General features: G+C 41.0%; 1 protein-coding gene across 1 annotated transcript; it reads right to left on the bottom strand.

Moving 5' to 3' along the window:
* Positions 1-3,245: 3,245 nt before the first annotated feature.
* On the bottom strand, positions 3,246-8,525 carry UQCC6 (ubiquinol-cytochrome c reductase complex assembly factor 6). The gene is made up of 3 exons (XM_081248809.1): positions 8,416-8,525; positions 7,955-8,072; positions 3,246-3,700 (listed from the first exon to the last, which is right to left on the bottom strand). The coding sequence occupies exons 2-3, from the start codon at positions 8,060-8,062 to the stop codon at positions 3,593-3,595; spliced, it is 216 nt and encodes a 71-aa protein (XP_081104935.1). The 5' UTR covers positions 8,063-8,072; positions 8,416-8,525; the 3' UTR covers positions 3,246-3,592.
* Positions 8,526-21,089: the final 12,564 nt, after the last annotated feature.

Raw genomic sequence — 21,089 nt, 5'->3', positions numbered from 1 at the left:
AAACCCAAAAAATAAATAGTCACAGACTGGAGGAAACTAAGGAGACGTGGCAACTAAATGCAATGTAGTAACCTGGGTGAAACCTGGTGAAATCCAGAGTCTGGGACATAGTTCATTTGTGCCTTAGCTCTGGCATGTGTGATGTGTAGCATGGTCATGTAACATGAGGGCATTCATGGAAACAGGCAGTGGGATACAGGAACTGTGCTATCTTGGCAGTTTTCCTGTAAATCTAAATTTATTCCAAAATAAAAAGGCTACCTTTTTTAAATCATCTATAATCCTACCACAAGTATAACTACAGATACTGAGTGAAGATCCTCACCGAGCTGTTTAATTTGTTTTAAAATGTGTTATGGGAGAAACGGTTTCTCTAAATATAGCCATCTGAAATAGTTGCGTTTTTTTGTGGTTTTTTTTGCGGTACGCGGGCCTCTCACTGTTGTGGCCTCTCCCGTTGCGGAGCACAGGCTCCGGACGCGCAGGCTCAGCGGCCATGGCTCACGGGCCCACCCGCTCCGCGGCATGTGGGACCCTCCTGGACCGGGGCACGAACCCGTGTCCCCTGCATCGGCAGGCGGACTCTCAACCACTGCGCCACCAGGGAAGCCCCTCTAGTTCTACTTTTAATACTTGGTTTTTGTCACAGACTTGGTTCTCCGGGAAGCGCTGAGATGGAGTTGAGTGTGCAGAATATTTATGAAGGAGTGCCCTTGGATGAGCACCTGTGGAAGGAAAGCAAAGGAGACTGCACAGAAGGCGAAGTTGAGCAGCGACGCAAGTCCAAACCCAGGCTCAGCCAACCGTGTGGCGAAGTGAGCTGAACCGGGGTCCCTCACAGCTGCCAGCCCCTCTGTGCTGTGCAGCTTTGAGCCGGGTGGTGCTAACAGGCCATCCCCGCAGGAGCTGGCAGCTGAAGGGAGCTCGCTGACGAGCATTCAGCGCTGGGGTGACAAGCCTTTTCCTGGGAATCCAGAGGCCACATTTCTACACCCGCCATAATGTCCATTTTTCACAATGGGGTCAGCTTAAAAAAGGAAAAAATATATATAATATATACCTTGGTTAAAGTTACTTAGAATCAGCACTTACTGAAATGATGGCATTTTTACTTTTGGTACATTTGAATTTTAATAGCTATAAAATTAATTTTTCACCTTCATGAAGCCATTGTCTTGTAGGAGATTTGGGTTCAAATGATGACTCTTGTTGATTTATACTAAATCAAGTAACCTTCCCTAAAGCCTTTGGGAATTCCAACTACTTGCGGAAGTTAGGCACCTCGACTAGAATTACCAAATAAAATTTAGGAAAACATTTTTAAATGTTTAAAAAAAAATAGACTTCTTTCAGTTTTATATAAAGCCCTTGCAATGGCAGCTGTGGCAAGCTTCAACATTTGTAAAGTATACAATTTTTTTTCAAGAAAAAATGTATTCAGTAAATGATGCTATGAAATTTGATACAGAGAAGGGAAGTCTCGTGCACAAGGGCACAGTAAATAATGTATCAGCAAACAGCAATCAGTTTCAACTAAAAAGTCCATCTTCTGGGGACTTCCCTGGTGGCACAGTGGTTGGGAGTCCACCTGCCAATGCCGGGGACATGGGTTCAATCCCTGGTACAGGAAGATCCCACATGCCGCGGAGCAACTAAGCCCGTGCACCACAACTACTGAGCCTGTGCTCTGGAGCCCGTGACCCACAACTACTGAAGCCCGCGTGCCTAGAGCCCATGCTCCGCAACAAGAGAAGCCACTACAATGAGAAGCCCGTGCACCGCAACAAAGAGTAGCCCCCGCTCACCTCAACTAGAGAAAGCCCACGCGCAGCAACGAAGACCCAACACAGCCATAAATGAATAAATAAATGAATGAATGAATAAATAAATTTATTTTAAAAAAAAAAGCCCATCTTCTACCTCAGAATCCCGGCCCTTGTTTTCCTAGGGTAGGGTACTGCTCATCTGTCACTGACAGAATTGAAGATTCTCTTTGTGCTGGGAACATATGATAAAGTACCAAATGACAGAGAGCGGAAAGGAAAAATCTGGTATATAAGTCTGGAAATACACCGTTTCATTTAGTTGCTTTATACTGTTAAACTAAAAGGGCATTGACTATGGAGAGAAACAAAAGCATTTTGTTTGCACTTAGGAATTTAAGATTTCAGCATTGACCCCAAAGATCTCTTATCATGTAGCAATCTGGTAACTGGCTAAGAAGTAATAAGCTTAGACATTATCATTAGAAATTCAGAATTTTTAAAAACTTCTTTTGGAAAAACAGCCCTGAACACAGAGCTGACTGCTCTATAAATTACTTTCGACCTGCTTTCAGACTCAGAAAAGGGCTAACACGTTGCTATTAGTTTCCCAGGGCTGCCATAACAAAGAAACACTAAGTGGGTGGCTTAAAACAACAGAAATTTATTCTCTCACAGTTCTAGGGGCCAAAAGTCTGAAATCCAGGTGTCAGCAGAGCCATGTTCACAGACTCTGGGTAGAATCCTGCCCTGTCTCTTCCTAGCTTCTGGTGGTGTCCCCTGGCTTGTGGCTGCATCACTCCCATCTTTGCCTCTGTTATCACCTGGCATTCTCCCTGTGTGTCTGTCTTTACATGGCGTTTTCCTCTTATAAAAAGACACCATTCAGGGCTTCCCTGGTGGCGCAGTGGTTGAGGGTCCGCCTGCCGATGCGGGGGACATGGGTTCGTGCCCCGGTGTGGGAGGATCCCGCGTGCTGCGGAGCTGCTGGGCCCATGAGCCATGGCCGCTGGGCCTGCGCGTACGGAGCCTGTGCTCCACAACGGGAGAGGCCACAACAGTGAGGCCCGCGTACCGCAAAAAAAAAAAAAAAAGACACCATTCACGTTGGATTAGGGCCCACCCTAATGCCCTCATCTTTACTTCATTACAATTGCAAAGACCCTATTTCCAAATACACACTCACAGGTACTGGGAGTTAGGACTTCAACATCTTTTGGGGGGATACAATTCAACCCATAACAATACTCATTTATGTTTATCAGTTATTTTAGAATATATTTTATAAGAGAATTAAATGCCAAGTGGTGTCTCAAATTTGGGGGTAGAGAACTTGTGACCGTCCAAGTCACAATTGTTTATAATTTTGTTATGTATACAACTCTAAAAGAATTTCAAACTTTAAATATTTCAACTGAATTCAGTTTAGTACAAATAGTACTTTCCAATATTTAGAGAAATATTAACTTCTCACCCTAAGCATTCATGGTCAATGTCACTTTTATTATAGTTAATTTATAATTCCCATTTGCCGTTATAGTCAAGCTTATTCAGAGAAATAAACCAGAATTATAAGGGTAGGAGACACTGCAAATATGTTCTCTCACATGATATTTAAGACTAGGTATCTATCAAACCACATCAGAGGAGCTGATGATATAAGCTTTGGCAGTTTTCAAGAAACACTAGTCAAACCATAACTAAATCTCAATGCATCAGTTAACATCTGCTGAGCACTTCCTCTGCAGTTAGCATTGTATTAGTGCTTAAACACAAGTAGTTTGACTCAGTAAATTCTAAAAATACATATTTAACTCTCATAATATTATTCACAGAGTTCTTGGCAGAGATGAATTTTGAGGTTCATCTTGTCTCTCTTTCAGTCCCAAAAGCTCTGTTTTGTGTTCTCCAGGCTTTGGTGGAATTTCAGGTATTGTCTATAAAAAACAAAAATAAAAACAAACAAAATATATAGATACCAATGCTTTCTAAGGCTGTAATTAAATGTAACCTGAAAAACATCAAAGAAAGTAAAAAGTAAAAAAGAACAAAAAGCCCCCAGCTACTCAATGATAAATCTTTATTATGAGAACCTGCAGTTGATCTATGTCACTTTCTAGCCCTCTGTTTACATGACTCTATCATCTGGGCTACGTCTTAAGTACTAAAGGACTCACAGAGGGAAAGTTTGCATCAGTTATCGATTGACAGATCACGAATCTGAACAAGGCTTTCCACACTGGGAAATTCATTCCTGCACTACTTACTGACCTCTCTACCATGTGCCTGGCACAGAAAACAGATACTAGGAATTAATTCCTTTATTCAAAAACAGTAAGTGCCTATTACGCGCAAAGCATAAAGCAGTAGGCAAAAAAAATACAAAACTGCCTTCAAGAAAGGTGATTTGGGGGACTTCCCTGCTGGTCCAGTGGTTAAGACTCCACGCTCCCAATGTAGGGGGCCCGGTTCGATCCCTGGTCAGGGAACTAGCTCCCGCATGCCGCAACTAAGAGTTCACATGCCGCAACTGATCCCACGTGCCACAACTAAGACCCAGCGCAGCCAAATAAATAAATAAATATATTTTTTAAAAAGGTGATTTTGTTTTATTTAACTTGTAACAGCTTTAGTGAGATATAATTCACACACCATACTATTCACCTATTTAAATACTCAATGGCTTTTGGTATATTCACAAAGTTGCACATCCGTCACTATAATAAATTTTAGAACATTTTCATCACCCCAAAATGCAACCCAAACCCATTAGCAGTGGCTGCCATTTCCACACACCACCACCACCACCACCACCAGCAAGCCATTGCCCCATCTCTACAGACTTGCCTCTTCTGGACATTTCATATAAGTGATATTAGACAACATGTGGTCTTTTGTGACTAGTTTCTTTCACTCAGCATGTTTCCAAGGTTCATCGGTGTTGTCACATATATCAATACTTCATGCCCTTTTAGGAGCAAATAATATTCCACTATAAGGATATACCGGGGAATTCCCTGGAGGTCCAGGGGTTAAGACTCCACACTTCCACTGCAGGGGGCACGGGTTTGACCCCTGGTCAGGGAACTAAGATCCCGCATGCCATGCGGTGCGGCCAAAAAATTTAAAAAAATAAAAATAAAAGGATATAAATACCATTGATTTATCCACTCACCAGCTGATGGATATTTATTTGTATTGCTTCCACTTTTTGGCTAAAATGACAATTCAACTTTGATTTATAAAAAGGTAGCACTTCTTATTTATACACTAAATACATAACCAATTTTTAAGAGTAAAGTGATTTTGGCATCAAAAGTTAGCAATGTCAGCAGAGGTTCTAAATAGCAGTTTGTGTGCGTATGGGTGTGTCTGGACACAACCAAAAATGAATGCTGTAAAATGAGTCCACAGACTGTGTCTTTTGACCTTCTATGCCTCCAATAGTAAACAGATTATAAATTAAGAAAACCAGAACAAGTACAAGTAATGCAAGAGTAAAAGGAAATGCAAAAGGGAAGCTCGAGCAGAAAGCACTCTCTATTCCAGGACGGAGCATCCGCCCTGAGTCTTTGCCTCCTCTTCTGTTTTGATGAGCTGGGCTGGACGGCGAGGAAAAGGTGCCCTTAAAGCTTCTCCCTTAAGACAGCACTGAGCACAAGCCCTAGGCAGCCCTTCCAGTCTCCTCTGCTCTAGAATCCACCCAGACCTCTAGCTGCAGAGACTGAAAGACTCCTGCAAAGGCTGGTGGTGGTTACAATAGTGACTGTAATTGCTGGAACAATACCAACAGACATAGGTAAAGAACATAAATTCCTTAAATGTTAGTAAAGCCAACAGCCTCCTACACACAGTCAGCCCCGGCCTACAAGTCCCTACAGAGGTGCCCCACTGCCAATGTCACCACCCAATCAGGATGAGGTGGCCTGAAACACTTCAGTATGCCCCTTCTAGAGATTCTGGTTTCATGCTGCCACATTCCAAGGTCCAGGCAGCTGCTGGTAACAACGCTTGCATTTTCTGGCTTAAGAGATGGGTGAATGAAAGGGCAAATTTCCCAGGGTCAAATCACAGGCATTCCTCCCTTTGTAAAGCCTGTCTGATGTCTATTCCTGCACAAGCTAGAGACAAAACTGCATTTCTGTGTAAGGTTCTAACCCCTTTCTGTCCCCACTAAGTATCCTTGATGCCTCCGTAGAGTTCAAAAGAAGCAGTCTAAAGTGGTAAGAAAGAGCTACCGCAGCATTGTTTGTACAAAAACTAGATACCAGCTAAACGTCAATAGGGAATTGAGTAAATAATATACGGAAGGGCTTCCCTGGTGGCACAGTGGTGGAGAGTCCGCCTGCCGATGCAGGGGACACGGGTTCGTGCCCCGGTCTGGGAGGATCCCACATACCGCGGAGCGGCTGGGCCCATGAGCCGTGGCCGCTGGGCCTGCACGTCCGGAGCCTGTGCTCCGCAATGGGAGAAGCCACAACAGTGAGAGGCCCGCATACCGCAAAAAAATAATTAAAATAATAATAATAATAATAATAATAATATACGGAATATCTATAGTATGAAATACTATTCAGTGGGCAGAAAGAAAAAAGGCTGTAAGTAAATCTATTCATACAGACATTAACCAAAACAAGCAAGCCGCAGAGAAATGTGTATATGAATTTCTATTTACATGGGGAAAAACACCCCATAAACTCTATGTATGTGTGTGTGTGTATTCAACAACAGTAAACAGTCTGAAAGGATATACCAACCGACAAATGGTAGTTACCTTGGGGAGCAGATTGGATAAAGGAGGTTATCAGCGGGGGGATTTTCACTTCTTACTCTACATGCTTGAATTCAATTGGAAAACTCCAAGGGTGTTGTATTATTTCATTAACAGGTTCAAAAAAGAGAAACACTGAACAGAAAGCTTGGGCTTCAAATCGTCATTAAGCTATGCGACTTCGGGAAATCACCTTCACTCTGCTGAACCTCAGTTTCCTCTTCCGAAAACCAGAATAAACACCTCCAAAACTGTAGTGCTAATTCACTGAAATTAGAAACCAACGAACGATTGGTTCTCTGTGTTACCTGTCCAGAGTCCAGGCAGAAATGACTGCTCCCTGCACTGTGCTCCACTCTATTCACGCCCACAGCATAACACGGAGCACACTCTTGGAATTATTTGCACTGTACTTCCTTGCCTCCACCTCCCCAAGACCATAACTCCTCAAAAGTACCTCTAATTCTCAGTTCTACTTCCGGGAATGCTTATTAAAATTAATTAAAATTCCTCCCTCCTTTGAATGCGTATATTCACTCCTTCCTCATTCGACAAATATGTATTAAGCATCTACTATCAATACATTCTACGGCCTTTTCTAGGTGACTGAGACACAAGAGCAAACCAGACAGGCACAGTCCCTTCCTGGAGATTACATTCTAGTGGAGGAAACAAAGAACAAGTAAAAAGACAAAGGCATAAAATAATTGCAAATCGCCACAAGTGCTCTATCAGAAACGAAGGACTGAGACAGAATGGCAGAGGAGGAATCCTTTGGGGGCTGTACAAAGAACCCTCATTGCCAGAGGAGATATTTGAGCAGAGACTTGACGTTTTGAAGAAGTAAACCAAGCCAATATCTGGGAGAAAAGCATTGCAAGAAGAGAAGCAGCATGACCCTGAGCTTGGGACAGGCTTGACGAGTTTAAGAAACAGCAAGGAAGTCGGTGTGCTGCAAGAGAGGGAACAGGGCTTCCCTGGTGGCGCAGTTGTTGAGAGTCCGCCTGCCGATGCAGGGGATACGGGTTCGTGCCCCGGTCTGGGAGGATCCCACATGCCGCGGAGCGGCTGGGCCCGTGAGCCATGGCCGCTGAGCCTGCGCATCTGGAGCCTGTGCTCCATAACGGGAGAGGCCACAGCGGTGAGAGGCCCACGTACCGCAAAAAAAAAAAAAAAAAAAAAAAAAAAGAGAGGGAACAAAGAAGAAACACTAGAAGATACGGCCACTGGCAGACAGGTGCCAGACCGTGTAAAACTTCAAGACTGTGTAAGAGCAGGCCATGTATTGCTCTAACGGCAATGAGATGCCACCACAAGGTTTTAGGTCCCGGGCAGACGTTCTCCTAATTTCAAGATCACTTTTGCTGCTGTGAAAATGAAGTGGTCCAGGAGCGACGCGCGGGGACCCTCCTGCACTTACCAGGTCCGGCCGGTAGTACCGGTGCACCACCTCCGCGCCGGCGCACATGGCCAGGAGGCTGGCGGCGAACATTTTCAGGTAGGACGTCCAGGACACGCCCGCGGGCATGGTCGGCGGGCTTAAGGGGGAGGGAAAGCGTGCGATGTTAGAACGTTCCCAGGTCCCCACTAAGCCGTGGGGGTAAACAAGCCCCACTGCAACGCAGGGGCGGAGTCAAAACACTGGGGTCCTCAACCATGAAACGAGGGCGCTGAGCGCACGAACGCCCCCTGGAGGCGGAAGACCAGAAGGCCGCGGGTTCTTAGTTGGGGGGCCGGGACTTCGGAGTTCAAAGGCAGCTCTAGCGGAGCGAGCGGAAGGTCGCAGCCAAAGGTTTCCCGCGGGGCCCAGCAACCCCTGGGAGAAGACGCACTACAGACCGCACTGCCCAGCCTAGGGGTGCGCCCCGGGGGAGACTGTACCTCGAGCTGCACTGGCACTCGGAAGCGGGTCAGGGGACGGTTGAAGGGCCCTCCGGAGACGGAGCGGGCGGCCGCGGATCGGACCGAAAGTGCAGGGGATGAGGCCCGCGCCGGACCGGAAAGCCGTTTCACTTCCGGCGTGGGCACGTGACCCGGGCGGAAGTGGGGCTTTCGGCCAGAGCAAGTGTCTTGTTTTTTTCTTCTTTTTAAACCAATACCAGACCTTTCCCGGCCCCAGGCTCTCGGCGCCCTCATCATTCTCTCTATAGTTGAATTTTCTTGGCAGATGTCGAGTCTTGACCTCGGCTCTGGCTGGATTCTTGAATTATTTGTGCTTTCGCACCCACAAAGGAGGTTGCTCACGTTTTAGGAGCAGGTGGAGATTCGCACACTGAGCCACGCGTGCTTAGGTGAGGTCACTCTGGAGTGAGTGAAGTTAAAAGCATTCTCTGTAGTTGTGCCCTGCACGTTCTTTGATACCTGAAACAGAGCCACGCCCAGACAGCTATGACCTTGTGTTATGGTGCCACTGGAAAATGGAAGAATGAAATCGACATTATTTAATCCATGCGTTTTTAAGATTGTGCTTTGCAGACAGACAAATTTATGGTTACCAAAGGGGAGAGAGGCGGGAGGGAGGGATAACTTGGGAGTTTGGGATTAAAAGATACACACTACTATATAAAAAATAAACAACAAGGACCTATTGTATAGCACAGGGAACTATATTCAATATCTTGTAATAACCTATAATGGAAAAGATTCTAAAAAAGAGTATATTCTTATATATTTATATGTATGTATATATCTGAATCACTTTGCTGTACACCTGAAACTAACACAACATTGTAAATCAACTATACTTCAATTTAAAAAAAAGATTGTGCTTTGATATTGGATTACTTTTTGTTAAGCAAAAGGTTAATGCAAGACAATTCTGAAAAATCAATCTTGTGTACATAACATGTATCATGATACATTCACATTTGTAAAACCACTTTATGGCAGTACGTTTGACGTTCAGTAAACTGCATGTATTTAAAGAATACAATTTGACGAGGTGTGACATATTTGTACACCTGTGAAACCATTACTACAATCAAGATTATGAAAACATCAACCACCTCTAAAAGTTTCTTTGCTCCTCTAATTTCTCCCACACAGCCTCATTTCCTAGGCAACCTGATCTTGTTTTCTGTCACTATAGGTTAGTTTGCATTTCCAGAATGTTAAAGAAATGGAATCATACAGTATGTACTATTTTTGGTCTGGCTTATTTCATGCAGCACAATTATTCTGAGATTCATCCACATTGTCGCATGTATCAGTAGTTCGCTCCTTTCTATTGCTGAGTATAGTTATACCACAACTGGCTTATCCATTCGCCTTTGGTTGACATTTTGGTTGTTTCCAGTTTGGGGCTAATACGAATAAAACTGCTATGAACAGTGAAGAGTGCCAGAAAGACGTGTATACAAGTCTATGAATATATGCTTCCATTTCTATTGTGTACATTCCTATGAGTAGAATGGCTGCAGCTAGGGTAGGTATATATCTAACTTTTAAAGAAATTGCCAAACTGTTTTCCAAAGTACTTGTACAATTGTAGGTTCCCACCAACAGTATATGGGAGTTCTAGTTTCTCCACATCCTCTCCAACACTTTAATTAGTCTTTTTAATTTTAGCCATTCTAATAGGTGGGTAATGGTGTCTCATGAATAATCATGTTGAGAATCATGTGTTTATATTTTCTTTGAGGGAAGTATCAGTTCAAGCCCTCTGCACATTTTTTAATTGGGTTTTTTTTATTATGAGTTTTGAATCTTCTTTATATATTATGGATACAAGTCCATTATCAGATAGATTTGATCTACAAATATTTTCTCCCAGTCTATACCTTGTCTTTTCATTTTCTTAATCTTTTGAAGAGCAGAAGTTTTTAATTTTAATGAAGTCCCATTTTCATTTTTCTCTTTAATGGGTCATGCTTTGGTGTTACATCTAAGAAATCTAACCCAGGGTCACAGATTTTCTCTTGTATTTTCTCCCAGAAGTTTTAGAGATTTAAGTTTTACAGTTAAGACTGTGATCCCTTTTTTAAATTAATTTTTATTGTAGTATATTTGCTTTAAAATGTTGTGTTAGTTTCTGGTGTACAGCAAAGTGAATCAGCTATATGTATACATATATCCCCTCTTTTTTGGATTTCCTTCCCATTTAGGTCACCACAGAGCACTGAGTAGAGTTCCCTGTGCTATGCAGGAGGTTCTCGTTAGTTATCTGTTTTATACATAGTAGCGTATATATGTCAATCTCAATCTCCCAATTCATCCCAGACCCTCTTCCTCCCCTGGTATCCATACGTCCATTCTCTACGTCTGTATTTCTATTTCTCGTTTGCAAATAAGTTCATGTGTATCATTTTCTAGATTCCACATATAAGTGATGTTATACAATATTTGTTTTTCTCTCGCTGAATTACTTCACTCTGTATGACAGTCTCTAGGTCCATCCATGTCTCTGCAAATTGCAGTTTCATTCCTTTTTATGGCTGAGTAATATTCCATTGTATATATGTACCACATTTTCTTTATCCATTCTTCTGTTGATGGGCATTTACATTGCTTCCATGTCCTGGCTATTGTAAATAGTGCTGCAATGAACACTGGAGTGCACAGATGTATTTTTTTTTGAATTTTATTTTTTTATACAGCAGATTCTTATTAGTCATCAATTTTTTACACATCAGTGTATACATGTGAATCCCAACTGCCCAATTCATCACACCCCCACCCCCACCTCCCTGCCGCTTTCCCCCTGTGGTGTGGTGTCCATATGTTTGTCCTCTACATCTGTGTCTCAATTTCTGCCCTGCAAACTGGTTCATCTGTACCATTTTTCTAGGTTCCACATATATGCGTTAATATACGATACTTGTTTTTCTCTTTCTGACTTACTTCACTCTGTATGACAGTCTCTAGATCCATCCACTTCTCAACAAATGACCTAATTTCGTTCCTTTTTATGGCTGACTAATATTCCATTGTATATATGTACCACATCTTCTTTATCCATTCTTCTGTCAATGGGCATTTAGGTTGCTTCCATGACCTGGCTATTATAAATAGTGCTGCAATGAACATTGGGGTGCATGTGTCTTTTTGAACTATGGATTTCTCTGGGTATATGCCCAGTAGTGGGATTGCTGGGTCATATGGTAATTCTATTTTTAGTTTTTTAAGGAACCTCCCTGCTGTTCTCCATAGTGGCTGTATCAGTTTACATTCCCACCAACAGTGCAAGAGGGTTCCCTTTTCTCCACACCCTCTCCAGCATTTGTTGTTTGTAGATTTTCTGATGATGCCCATTCTTACTGGTGTGAGGTGATACCTCACTCTAATTTTGATGTGCATTTATCTAATAATTAGTGATGTTGAGCAGCTTTTCGTTTGCTTCTTTGCCATCTGTATGTCTTCTTTGAAGAAATGTCTATTTAGGTCTTCTGCCCATTTTTGGATTGGGTTGTTTGTTTTTTTAATATTGAGCTGCATGAGCTGTTTATATATTTTGGAGATTAATCATTTGTCCGTTGATTTGTTTGCAAATATTTTTTCCCACTCTGAGGGTTGTCTTTTTGTCTTGTTTGTAGTTTTCTTTGCTTTGCAAAAGCTTTTAAGTTTCATTAGGTCCCGTTTGTTTATTTTTATTTCCATTACTCTAGGAGGTGGATCAAAAAAGATCTTGCTGTGATTTATGTCAGATACTGTTCTTCCTATGTTTTCCTCTTAAGAGTTTTATAGAGTCCAGTCTTACATTTAGGTCTCTAATCCATTTTGAGTTTATTTTTGTGTATGGTGTTAGGGAGTGTTCTAATTTCATTCTTTTACATATAGCTGTCCAGTTTTTCCAGCACCACTTATTGAAGATACTGTCTTTTCTCCATTGTATATCCTTGCCTCATTTGCCATAGATTAGTTGACCATAGGTGCGTGGGTTTATCTCTGGGCTTTCTATCCTGTCCCATTGATCTATGTTTCTGTTTTTCTGCCAGTACCATATTATCTTGATTACTGTAGTTTTATAGTATAGTCTGAAGTCAGGGAGTCTGATGCCTCCAGCTCCGTTTTTTTTCCCTCAAGACTGCTTTGGCTATTTGGGGTCTTTTGTGTCTCCATACAAATTTTAAGATTTTTTGTTCTAGTTCTGTAAAAAATGCTATTGGTAATTTGATAGGGATTGCATTGAATCTGTAGATTGCTTTGGGTACTATAGTCATTTTCACAATATTAATTTTCCCAATCCAAGAACATGGTATATCTCCCCATCTGTTGGTATCATCTTTAATTTCTTTCATCAGTGTCTTATAGTTTTCTACATACAGGTCTTTTGTCTCCCTCGGTAGGTTTATTCCTAGGTATTTTATTCTTTTTGTTGCAATGGTAAATGGGAGTGTTTCCTTAATTTCTCTTTCAGATTTTTCATCATTACTCTATAGGAATGCAAGAGATTTTTGTGCATTAATTTTGTATCCTGCAACTTTACCAAATTCATTAATTAGCTCTAGCAGTTTTCTGGTGGCATCTTTAGGATTCTCTATGTATAGTATCATGTCATCTGCAAACAGTGACAGTTTTACTTCTTATTTTCCAATTTGTATTCCTTTTATTTCTTTTTTTCTCTGATTGCCATGGCTAGGACTTCCAAAACTATGTTGAATAATAGTGGCAAGAGTGGACAACCTTGTCTTGTTCCTGATCTTAAAGGAAATGCTTTCAGTTTTTCACCATTGAGAACAATGTTGGCTGTGGGTTTGTCGTATATGGCCTTTATTATGTTGAGGTAGGTTCCCTCTGTGCCCACGTTCTGGAGAGTTTTTATCATAAATCGGTCTTGAATTTTGTCAAAAGCTTTTTCTGCACCTATTGAGATGACCATATGGTTTTTCTTCTTCAATTTGTTAATATAGTGTATCACATTGACTGATTTGCGTATATTGAAGAATCCTTGCATCCCTGGGATAAATCCCACTTGATCATGGTGTATGATCCTTTTAATGTGTTGTTGGATTCTGTTTGCTAGTATTTTGTTGAGGATTTTTACATCTATATTCATCAGTGATATTGGTCTGTAATTTTCTTTTTTTGTAGTATCTTTGTCTGGTTTTGGTATCAGCATGATGGTAGCCTCATAGAACGAGTTTGGGAGTGTTCCTTAATCTGCAATTTTTTGGAAGAATTTCAGAAGGATGGGTGTTAGCTCTTCTCTAAACGTTTGATAGAATTCACCTGTGAAGCCATCTGGTCCTGGACTTTTGTTTGTTTGAAGATTTTTAATCACAGTTTCAATTTCATTACTTGTGATTGGTCTGTTTATATTTGCTATTTCTTCCTGGTTCAGTCTTGGAAGGTTATACCTTTCTAAGAATTTGTCCATTTCTTCAGGTTGTCCATTTTATTGGCATAGAGTTGCTTGTAATAGTCTCTTAGGATGCTTTGTATTTCTGTGGTGTCTGTTGTAACTTATCCTTTTTCATTTCTAATTTTCTTGATTTGAATCCTCTCCCTCTTTTTCTTGATGAGTGTGGCTAATGGTTTTTCAATTTTGTTTATCTTCTCAGAGAACCAGCTTTTAGTTGTATTGATCTTTGCTATTGCTTTCTTTGTTTCTATTTCATTTATTTCTGCTCTGATCTTTATGATTTCCTTCCTTCTGCTAACTTTGGGTTTTGTTTGTTCTTCTTTCTCTAGTTCCTTTAGGTGTAAGGTTAGATTGTTTATTTGAGATTTTTCTTCTTTCTTGAGGTAGGCTTATATAGCTGTAAACTTCCCTCTTAGAACTGCTTTTGCTGCATCCCATAGGTTTTGGATAATCGTGTTTTCATTGTCATTTGTCTCTAGGTATTTTTTGATTTCCTCTTTGATTTCTTCAGTGATCTCTTGGTTATTAATAACGTATTGTTTAGCCTCCATGTGTTTGTGTTTTTTATGTTTTTTCCCCTGTAATTGATTTCTAATCTCATAGCATTGTGGTCAGAAAAGATGCTTGATATGATTTCAATTTTCTTAAATTTACTGAGGCTAGATTTGTGACCCAAGATGTGATCTATCCTGGAGAATGTTCCGTGTGCACTTGAGAAGAAAGTGTAATCTGCTGTTTTTGGATGGAATGTCCTATAAATATCAATTAAATCTATCTGGTGTATTGTGTCATTTAAAGCTTCTGTTTCCTTATTTATTTTCATTTTGGATGACCTGTCCATTGGTGTAAATGAGGTGTTAAAGTCCCCCACTATTATTGTGTTACTGTCGATTTCCTCTTTTATAGCTGTTAGCAGTTGCCTTATGTATTGGGGTGCTCCTATGTTGGGTGCATATATATTTATAATTGTTGTATCTTCTTCTTGGATTGATCCCTTGATCATTATGTAGTGTCCTTCCTTGTCTCTTGTAACATTCTTTATTTTAAAGTCTATTTTATCTGATATGAGTATTGCTACTCCAGCTTTCTTTTGATTTCCATTTGCATGGAATATCTTTTTCCATCCCCTCACTTTCAGTCTGTATGTGTCCCTAGGTCTGAAGTGGGTCTCTTGTAGACAGCATATATATGGGTCTTGCTTTTGTATCCATTCAGCGAGCCTGTGTCTTTTGGTTGGAGCATTTAATTCATTCACGTTTAAGGTAATTATTGATATGTATGTTCCTATGACCATTTTCTTAATTGTTTTGGGCTTGTTTTTGTAGGTCCTTTTCTTCTCTTGTGTTTCCCACTTAGAGAAGTTCCTTTAGTATTTGTTGTAGAGCTGGTTTGGTGGTGCTGAATTCTCTTAGCTTTTGCTTGTCTGTAAAGCTTTTGATTTTTCCATTGAATCTGAATGAGATCCTTGCCGGGTAGAGTAATATTGATTGTAGGTTCTTCCCTTTCATCACTTTAAGTATATCATGCCACTCCCTTCTGGCTTGTAGAGTTTCTGCTGAGAAACCAGCTGTTAACCTTATGGGATTCCCTTGTATGTTATTTGTCGGTTTTCCCTTGCTGCTTTCAATAATTTTCCTTTGTCTTTAATTTTTGCCAATTTGATTACTATGTGTCTCAGCATGTTTCTCCTTGGGTTTATCCTGTATGGGACTCTCTGCATTTCCTGGAATTGGGTGGCTATTTCCTTTCCCATGTTAGGGAAGTTTTGTACTATAATCTCTTCAAATATTTTCTCGGGTCCTTTCTCTCTCTCTTCTCCTTCTGGGACCCCTATAATGCGAATGTTGTTGCGTTTAATGTTGTCCCAGAGGTCTCTTAGGCTGTCTTCATTTCTTTTCATTCTTTTTTCTTTATTCTGTTCCACAGCAGTGAATTCCACCATCCTGTCTTCCAGGTCACTTACCTGTTCTTCTGCCTCAGTTATTCTGCTATTGATTCCTTCTAGTGTAGTTTTCATTTCAGTTATTGTATTGTTCATCTCTGTTTGTTTGTTCTTTAATTCTTCTAGGTCTTTGTTAAACACTTCTTGCATCTTCTCGATCTTTGCCTCCATTCTTTTTCCGAGGTCCTGGATCATCTTCACTATCATTATTCTGAATTCTTTTTCTGGAAGGTTACCTATCTCCACTTCATTTAGTTATTTTTCTGGGGTTTTATCTTGTTCCTTCATCTGGTACATAGCCCTCTGCCTTTTCATCTTGTCTATCTTTCTGTGAATGTGGTTTTTGTTCCACAGGCTGCCGGATTGTAGTTCTTCTTGTTTCTGCTGTCTGCCCTCTGGTGGATGAAGCTATCTAAGAGGCTTATGCAAGTTTCCTGATGGTAGGGACTGGTGGTAGGTAGAGCTGACTGTTTCTCTGGTGGGAGGAGCTCAGTAAAACTTTAATCTGCTTGACTGCTGATGGGTGGGGCTGGGTTCCCTCCCTGTTGCTTGTTTGGCCTGAGATGACCCAACACTGGAGCCTACCTGGGCTCTTTGGTGGGGCTAATGGCAGACTCTGGGAGGGCTCACACCAAGGAGTACTTCCCAGAACTTCTGCTGCCAGTGTCCTTGTCCCCACGGTGAGCCAAAGCCAGCCCCTGCCTCTGCAGGAGACCCTCCAACAGCAGCAGGTAGGTCTAGTTCAGTCTCCCCTGGGGTCACTGCTCCTTCCCCTGGGTCCCGATCACACACTACTTTGTGTGTGCCCTCCAAGAGTGGAGTCTCTGTTTCCCACAGTTCTGTCGAAGTCGTGCAATCAATTCCCACTAGGTTTCAAAGGAATTCAAAGAATTCCTCCTCCTATTGCTGGACCCCCAGGTTGGGAAGCCTGACTTGGGGCTCAGAACCTTCACTCCAGTGGGTCGACTTCTGTGGTATAAGTGTTCTCCAGTCTGTGAGTCACCCACCCAGCAGTTATGGGATTTGATTTTACTGTGATTGTGCCCCTCCTACCATCTCATTGTGGCTTCTCCTTTGTCTTTGGATGTGGGGTATCATTTTGGTGAGTTCCAGTGTCTTCCTGTCGATGATTGTCCAGCAGCTAGTTGTGATTCTGGTGTTCTCACAAGAGGGAGTGAGAGCACTTCCTTCTACTCTGCCACCTTGGTTCCAATCTAGAGTGCACGTATATTTTTGAATTATGGTTTTCTCCAGGTAAATCTGTGACCCATTTTGAGCTAAACGTTTTGTATGGTCTGAGGTGTGCACCCCAGTCTTGTTTTGTTTGCATATGCCTATCCAATTGTTCTAGCACCATTTGTTGAAAAGACTGTGCTTTCTCCACTGAAAGCATATCTTTGTGGAAAATCTGCTGACCAGTTGTCTATGTATGTATGTATGTGTCTATTTCTGGACTCTATTATTTTCCTTTGATATATTGTTGTCTATCATGATACCATACTGTCTTGATTACTGTAGACATATTAAAAATCAGGTAGTGTTAGTCCTCCAATTTTGTTCTTTGTTCTTTCTTTCTTTTTTTTTGTTATATTCACTAGTTTATTTTTTTAGATTCCACATATAAGTGATATCACTGTTCTTTCTTTTTAAAGAGTTGTTTTGGCTATTCTAGATCTTTTCATTTCCATATGACTTTTAGAATCATCTTGTCCATTTCTACAAAAAAGCCTACTAGGATTTTGATTGCCATAATATTCAATCTGTGATCATCTTGACAATATTTAGTCTTCTGACCTATGAACACAATGTATCTCTCCACTTATTTAGGTCTTACTTAATTTCTCTCAGCAATATTTTTGTAATTTTGGGGAAACATCCTTTATCAGATTTATCCCTAAGTATTTCATATTTTTTGATGTTATTGTAAATGGTGTTTTTTCTGGTAATATATAGAATACAACTGATTGTCCTATATTGATCTTTTCTCCTGCAGCTTTGTTAAACTCACTTATTCTAGTACCTTTTTTGTAGGTTTCATAGGATTGTTTACATTAAACCATAAAATGAACTCTTAATAAACACAGTAAGTTTTTTATAGATGTCATTTATCAAGTTGAGGAAGTTCCCTTCTGTTCTAGATTGCTTAAAGTTTTGTTGTTGTTGTTGTTTTTTATTCAGAAATGGACGTTGAATTTTGTCAAATCGTTATCTATATCTATTAAGGTGGTCATAAGGGCTTTTGAAAAATTTGTTTAATGTGATAAATTATATAGAATGATTTTTTTCAAACGTTAAGTCAACCTTATATTAGAGTCGCTCATCCATATCCGTGGGTACCACAACCAGGAATTCAACCAACCACTGATTGAAAATATTAACAAAATCTGGAGAGTTCCAAAAAGCAAAACTTGAATTTGCTGCACTCTGGCAGCTATTTATATAGTATTTACATTGTATTTACAACTATTTACATAGCATTTACATTATATTAGGTAATTATAAGTAATCTAGAGATGATTTAAAGTATATAGGAGAATGTACATAGGTTATATGCAAATACTGTGACATTTTATATAAGGGACTTGAGCACCCATGGATTTTTGGTATCCACAGGGGGGTCCTGGAACCAATTCTCCTTGGACACCAAGGGATGACTGTACTTGGATAAATTCCACTTAGTTGTGATGTATTATCCTTGTTATATATTGTTGGATTTGATTTGCTAAATTTTGTTCAGAACTTTTACATCTATGTTCATGATAGATATTGGTTTGTAGTCTCTTTTCCTGTAGCATCTTTGTCCACTTTTGGTGACAGGGTAATGTTGGTCTCATGAAATAAGTTAGAAAATATTCCCCCCTTTTCAAATTCTGGAAGAGTTTGGCAGAATTGGTATTATTTCTTCCTTAAATGTCTGCTGGAATTCACCAGTAAAACGATTTGGGCCTGTAGTTTTCATTGTGGGAAGGTTTTTAACTACAAGTTCAATTTCTTTAATAGATATGGGTCTGTTCAGGTTATCTATTTATACTGACTGGTCTTCAGTAGTTTGTGTCTTTAAGGAATTTGTGCATTTCATCAAAGTTGCTGAATTTATAGAAATAGAATTGTTCAACATAGTCCCTTATTATTTCTTAATACACATAGAATGTATAGTTATGTCACTTATTTCATTATTACATTGTTGTGTCTTCTCTCCTTTTTTTTCCTGTTAAATCTGGCTAGCAGTTTATCAGTTTTATTGATCTTCTCAAAGTAAAACTTTTGGTGTCATTGATTCTATTGTTTTTCTGTTCTCGATTTCGCTGATTTTACACTCTATATTTTCTTTCTTTTGTTTACTTTTTTTAAGATTTATATATTATTTATTTTATTATTTATTTTTTTGGCTGCATCGGGTCTTAGTTGTGGCACGCAGGATCTGTGTTGAGGTATGAAGGATCTTTCATTGTGGCGCGTGGGCTTCTCTCTAGTTGTGGCGTGCGGGTTTTCTCTTCTCTAGTTGTGGCGCACAGGCTCCAGGGTGTGTGGGCTCTGTAGTTGTGATGTGTGGGTTCCAGAGCATGTGGGCTCTGTAGTTTGCGGCACGCAGGCTCTCTAGTTGAGGCAGGCAAGCTCAGTAGTTGTGGCATGCGGGCCTAGTTGCCCCGTGGCATGTGGGATCCTAGTTCCCTGACCAGGGATCAAACCCACGTCCCCTGCACTGTAAGGCGGATTCTTTACCACTGGACTGGCAGGGAAGTCCCTCTTTTGTTTACTTTGAGTTGAATTTGCTCTTCATTCTCTAGTTACTTAAGATGGAAACTGAGGTCACTTTTTGAAATTAATTAATTATTTTTGGCCATGTTGGGTCTTCGTTTTTGAGCGCAGGCTTTCTCTAGTTTCAGTGAGTGGGGGCTACTCTTCGTTGCGGTGCATGGGCTTATCATTGTGGTGGCTTCTCTTGTTGTGGAGCACGGACTCTAGGCACGCAGGCTTCAGTAGTTGTGGCTTGCGGTCTCTAGAGCACAGGCTCAGTAGTTTTGGCACACGGGCTTAGTTGCTCCACAGCATGTGGGATCTTCCTGGACCAGGGCTCGAACCCGTGTCCCCTGCATTGGCAGGCGGATTCTTAACCACTAAGCCACCAGGGAAGTCCAGAAGCTGAGGTCATTGATTTGAGACATTTCTTCTTTGCTAACACAGGCATTTAATGCTATAAACATATGATGGGGCTTCCCTGGTGGCGCAGTGGTTGAGAGTCTGCCTGCCGATGCAGGGGACACAGGTTCGTGCCCCGGTCCGGGAAGATCCCACATGCCGTGGAGCGGCTGGGCCCCTGAGCCATGGCCGCTGAGCCTGCACATCCGGAGCCTGTGCTCCGCAACGGGAGAGGCCACAACAGTGAGAGGCCCGTGTACCGCAAAAAAATAAAAAAAATAAATAAATAAATAAACATATGATGACCAGCTCTTTGGGCTTTGAATAGCCTTCTGTCTGAAGCCCTCCTTCCTCCTCATGCTCTGCTAAGGCTCACATATAGCTCTGAGAGGGTGGACTCTGGAGCCAGGTTGCCCTGGCAATACTCTTGACTCTGCCACTTAGTAGTTGTGTGAACTTGCACAAGTTATTTAACCTCGCTGTCAGTTTCTTTGTCTGCAAAATATAGATAATAATAGTTGCTACCTCTGATGGTTAATTTTATGTATCAACTTAGGTGGACCATGCTGCCCAGATATATGGTCAAACATTATTCTGGATGTTGCTGTGAGGATGTTTTTGGGTGAGATTAACATTTAAATCAGTGGACTTTGAGCAAAGCATATTGTCCTCCATAATGTGGGTGGGCCTCATCCAGTCAGTTGATGGCTTGAACAGAACAAAAGATCTCCCTGAACAAGAAGGAATTCTCAAGCAGTTGGCCTTCTGATTTGAACTGGGGCATTGGTTTTTCCTGGTTCTCCAGCCTGATAGCCTTCAAACTTGAGCTGTGGCATCGGTTCACAGGGTTCTCCTGAGAATTAAAAGAATTAATATATACAAAGCACTTACAACAGTGCATGGTACATAGTCAGTAAATGTAAGCTGCTGTATTACCTTCATTATTATCATCATTGTTATTGTTATGAATATAACTGTTGTCATCCCTTCTCCTTGTTGCTATGAGCTGTTGGCCTCCAAGGCCCCTATATTCAGCAGAGACACTGGCACATTATTTAACCTTCCTCTTTAACACCTGTCAACAGGACCAACTACATAATTTGCAGACCCCAGTTCAAAGTAAAAATGCAGACCCCTCGTTAAATAATTATTTAAGAATTTCCAGATGGCAGT

The sequence above is a fragment of the Mesoplodon bidens genome (genome assembly GCF_964165515.1).
Source record: "Mesoplodon bidens genome assembly, chromosome: 11".
NCBI classification, from domain to species: Eukaryota; Metazoa; Chordata; class Mammalia; order Artiodactyla; family Ziphiidae; genus Mesoplodon; species Mesoplodon bidens.
The sequence above is the reverse complement of the archived record's forward strand: the minus strand, read 5'-3'. Positions and strand labels throughout refer to the sequence as shown.

Coding starts and splice junctions, on each gene's coding strand:
- UQCC6 (XM_081248809.1), bottom strand. CDS start 8,062: ATGCCCGCGGGCGTGTCCTGGACGTCCTACCTGAAAATGTTCGCCGCC. Junction 3,701..7,954: donor GGTACTACCGGCCGGACCTG/GTAAGTGCAGGA, acceptor TGTTTTTTATAG/ACAATACCTGAAATTCCACC.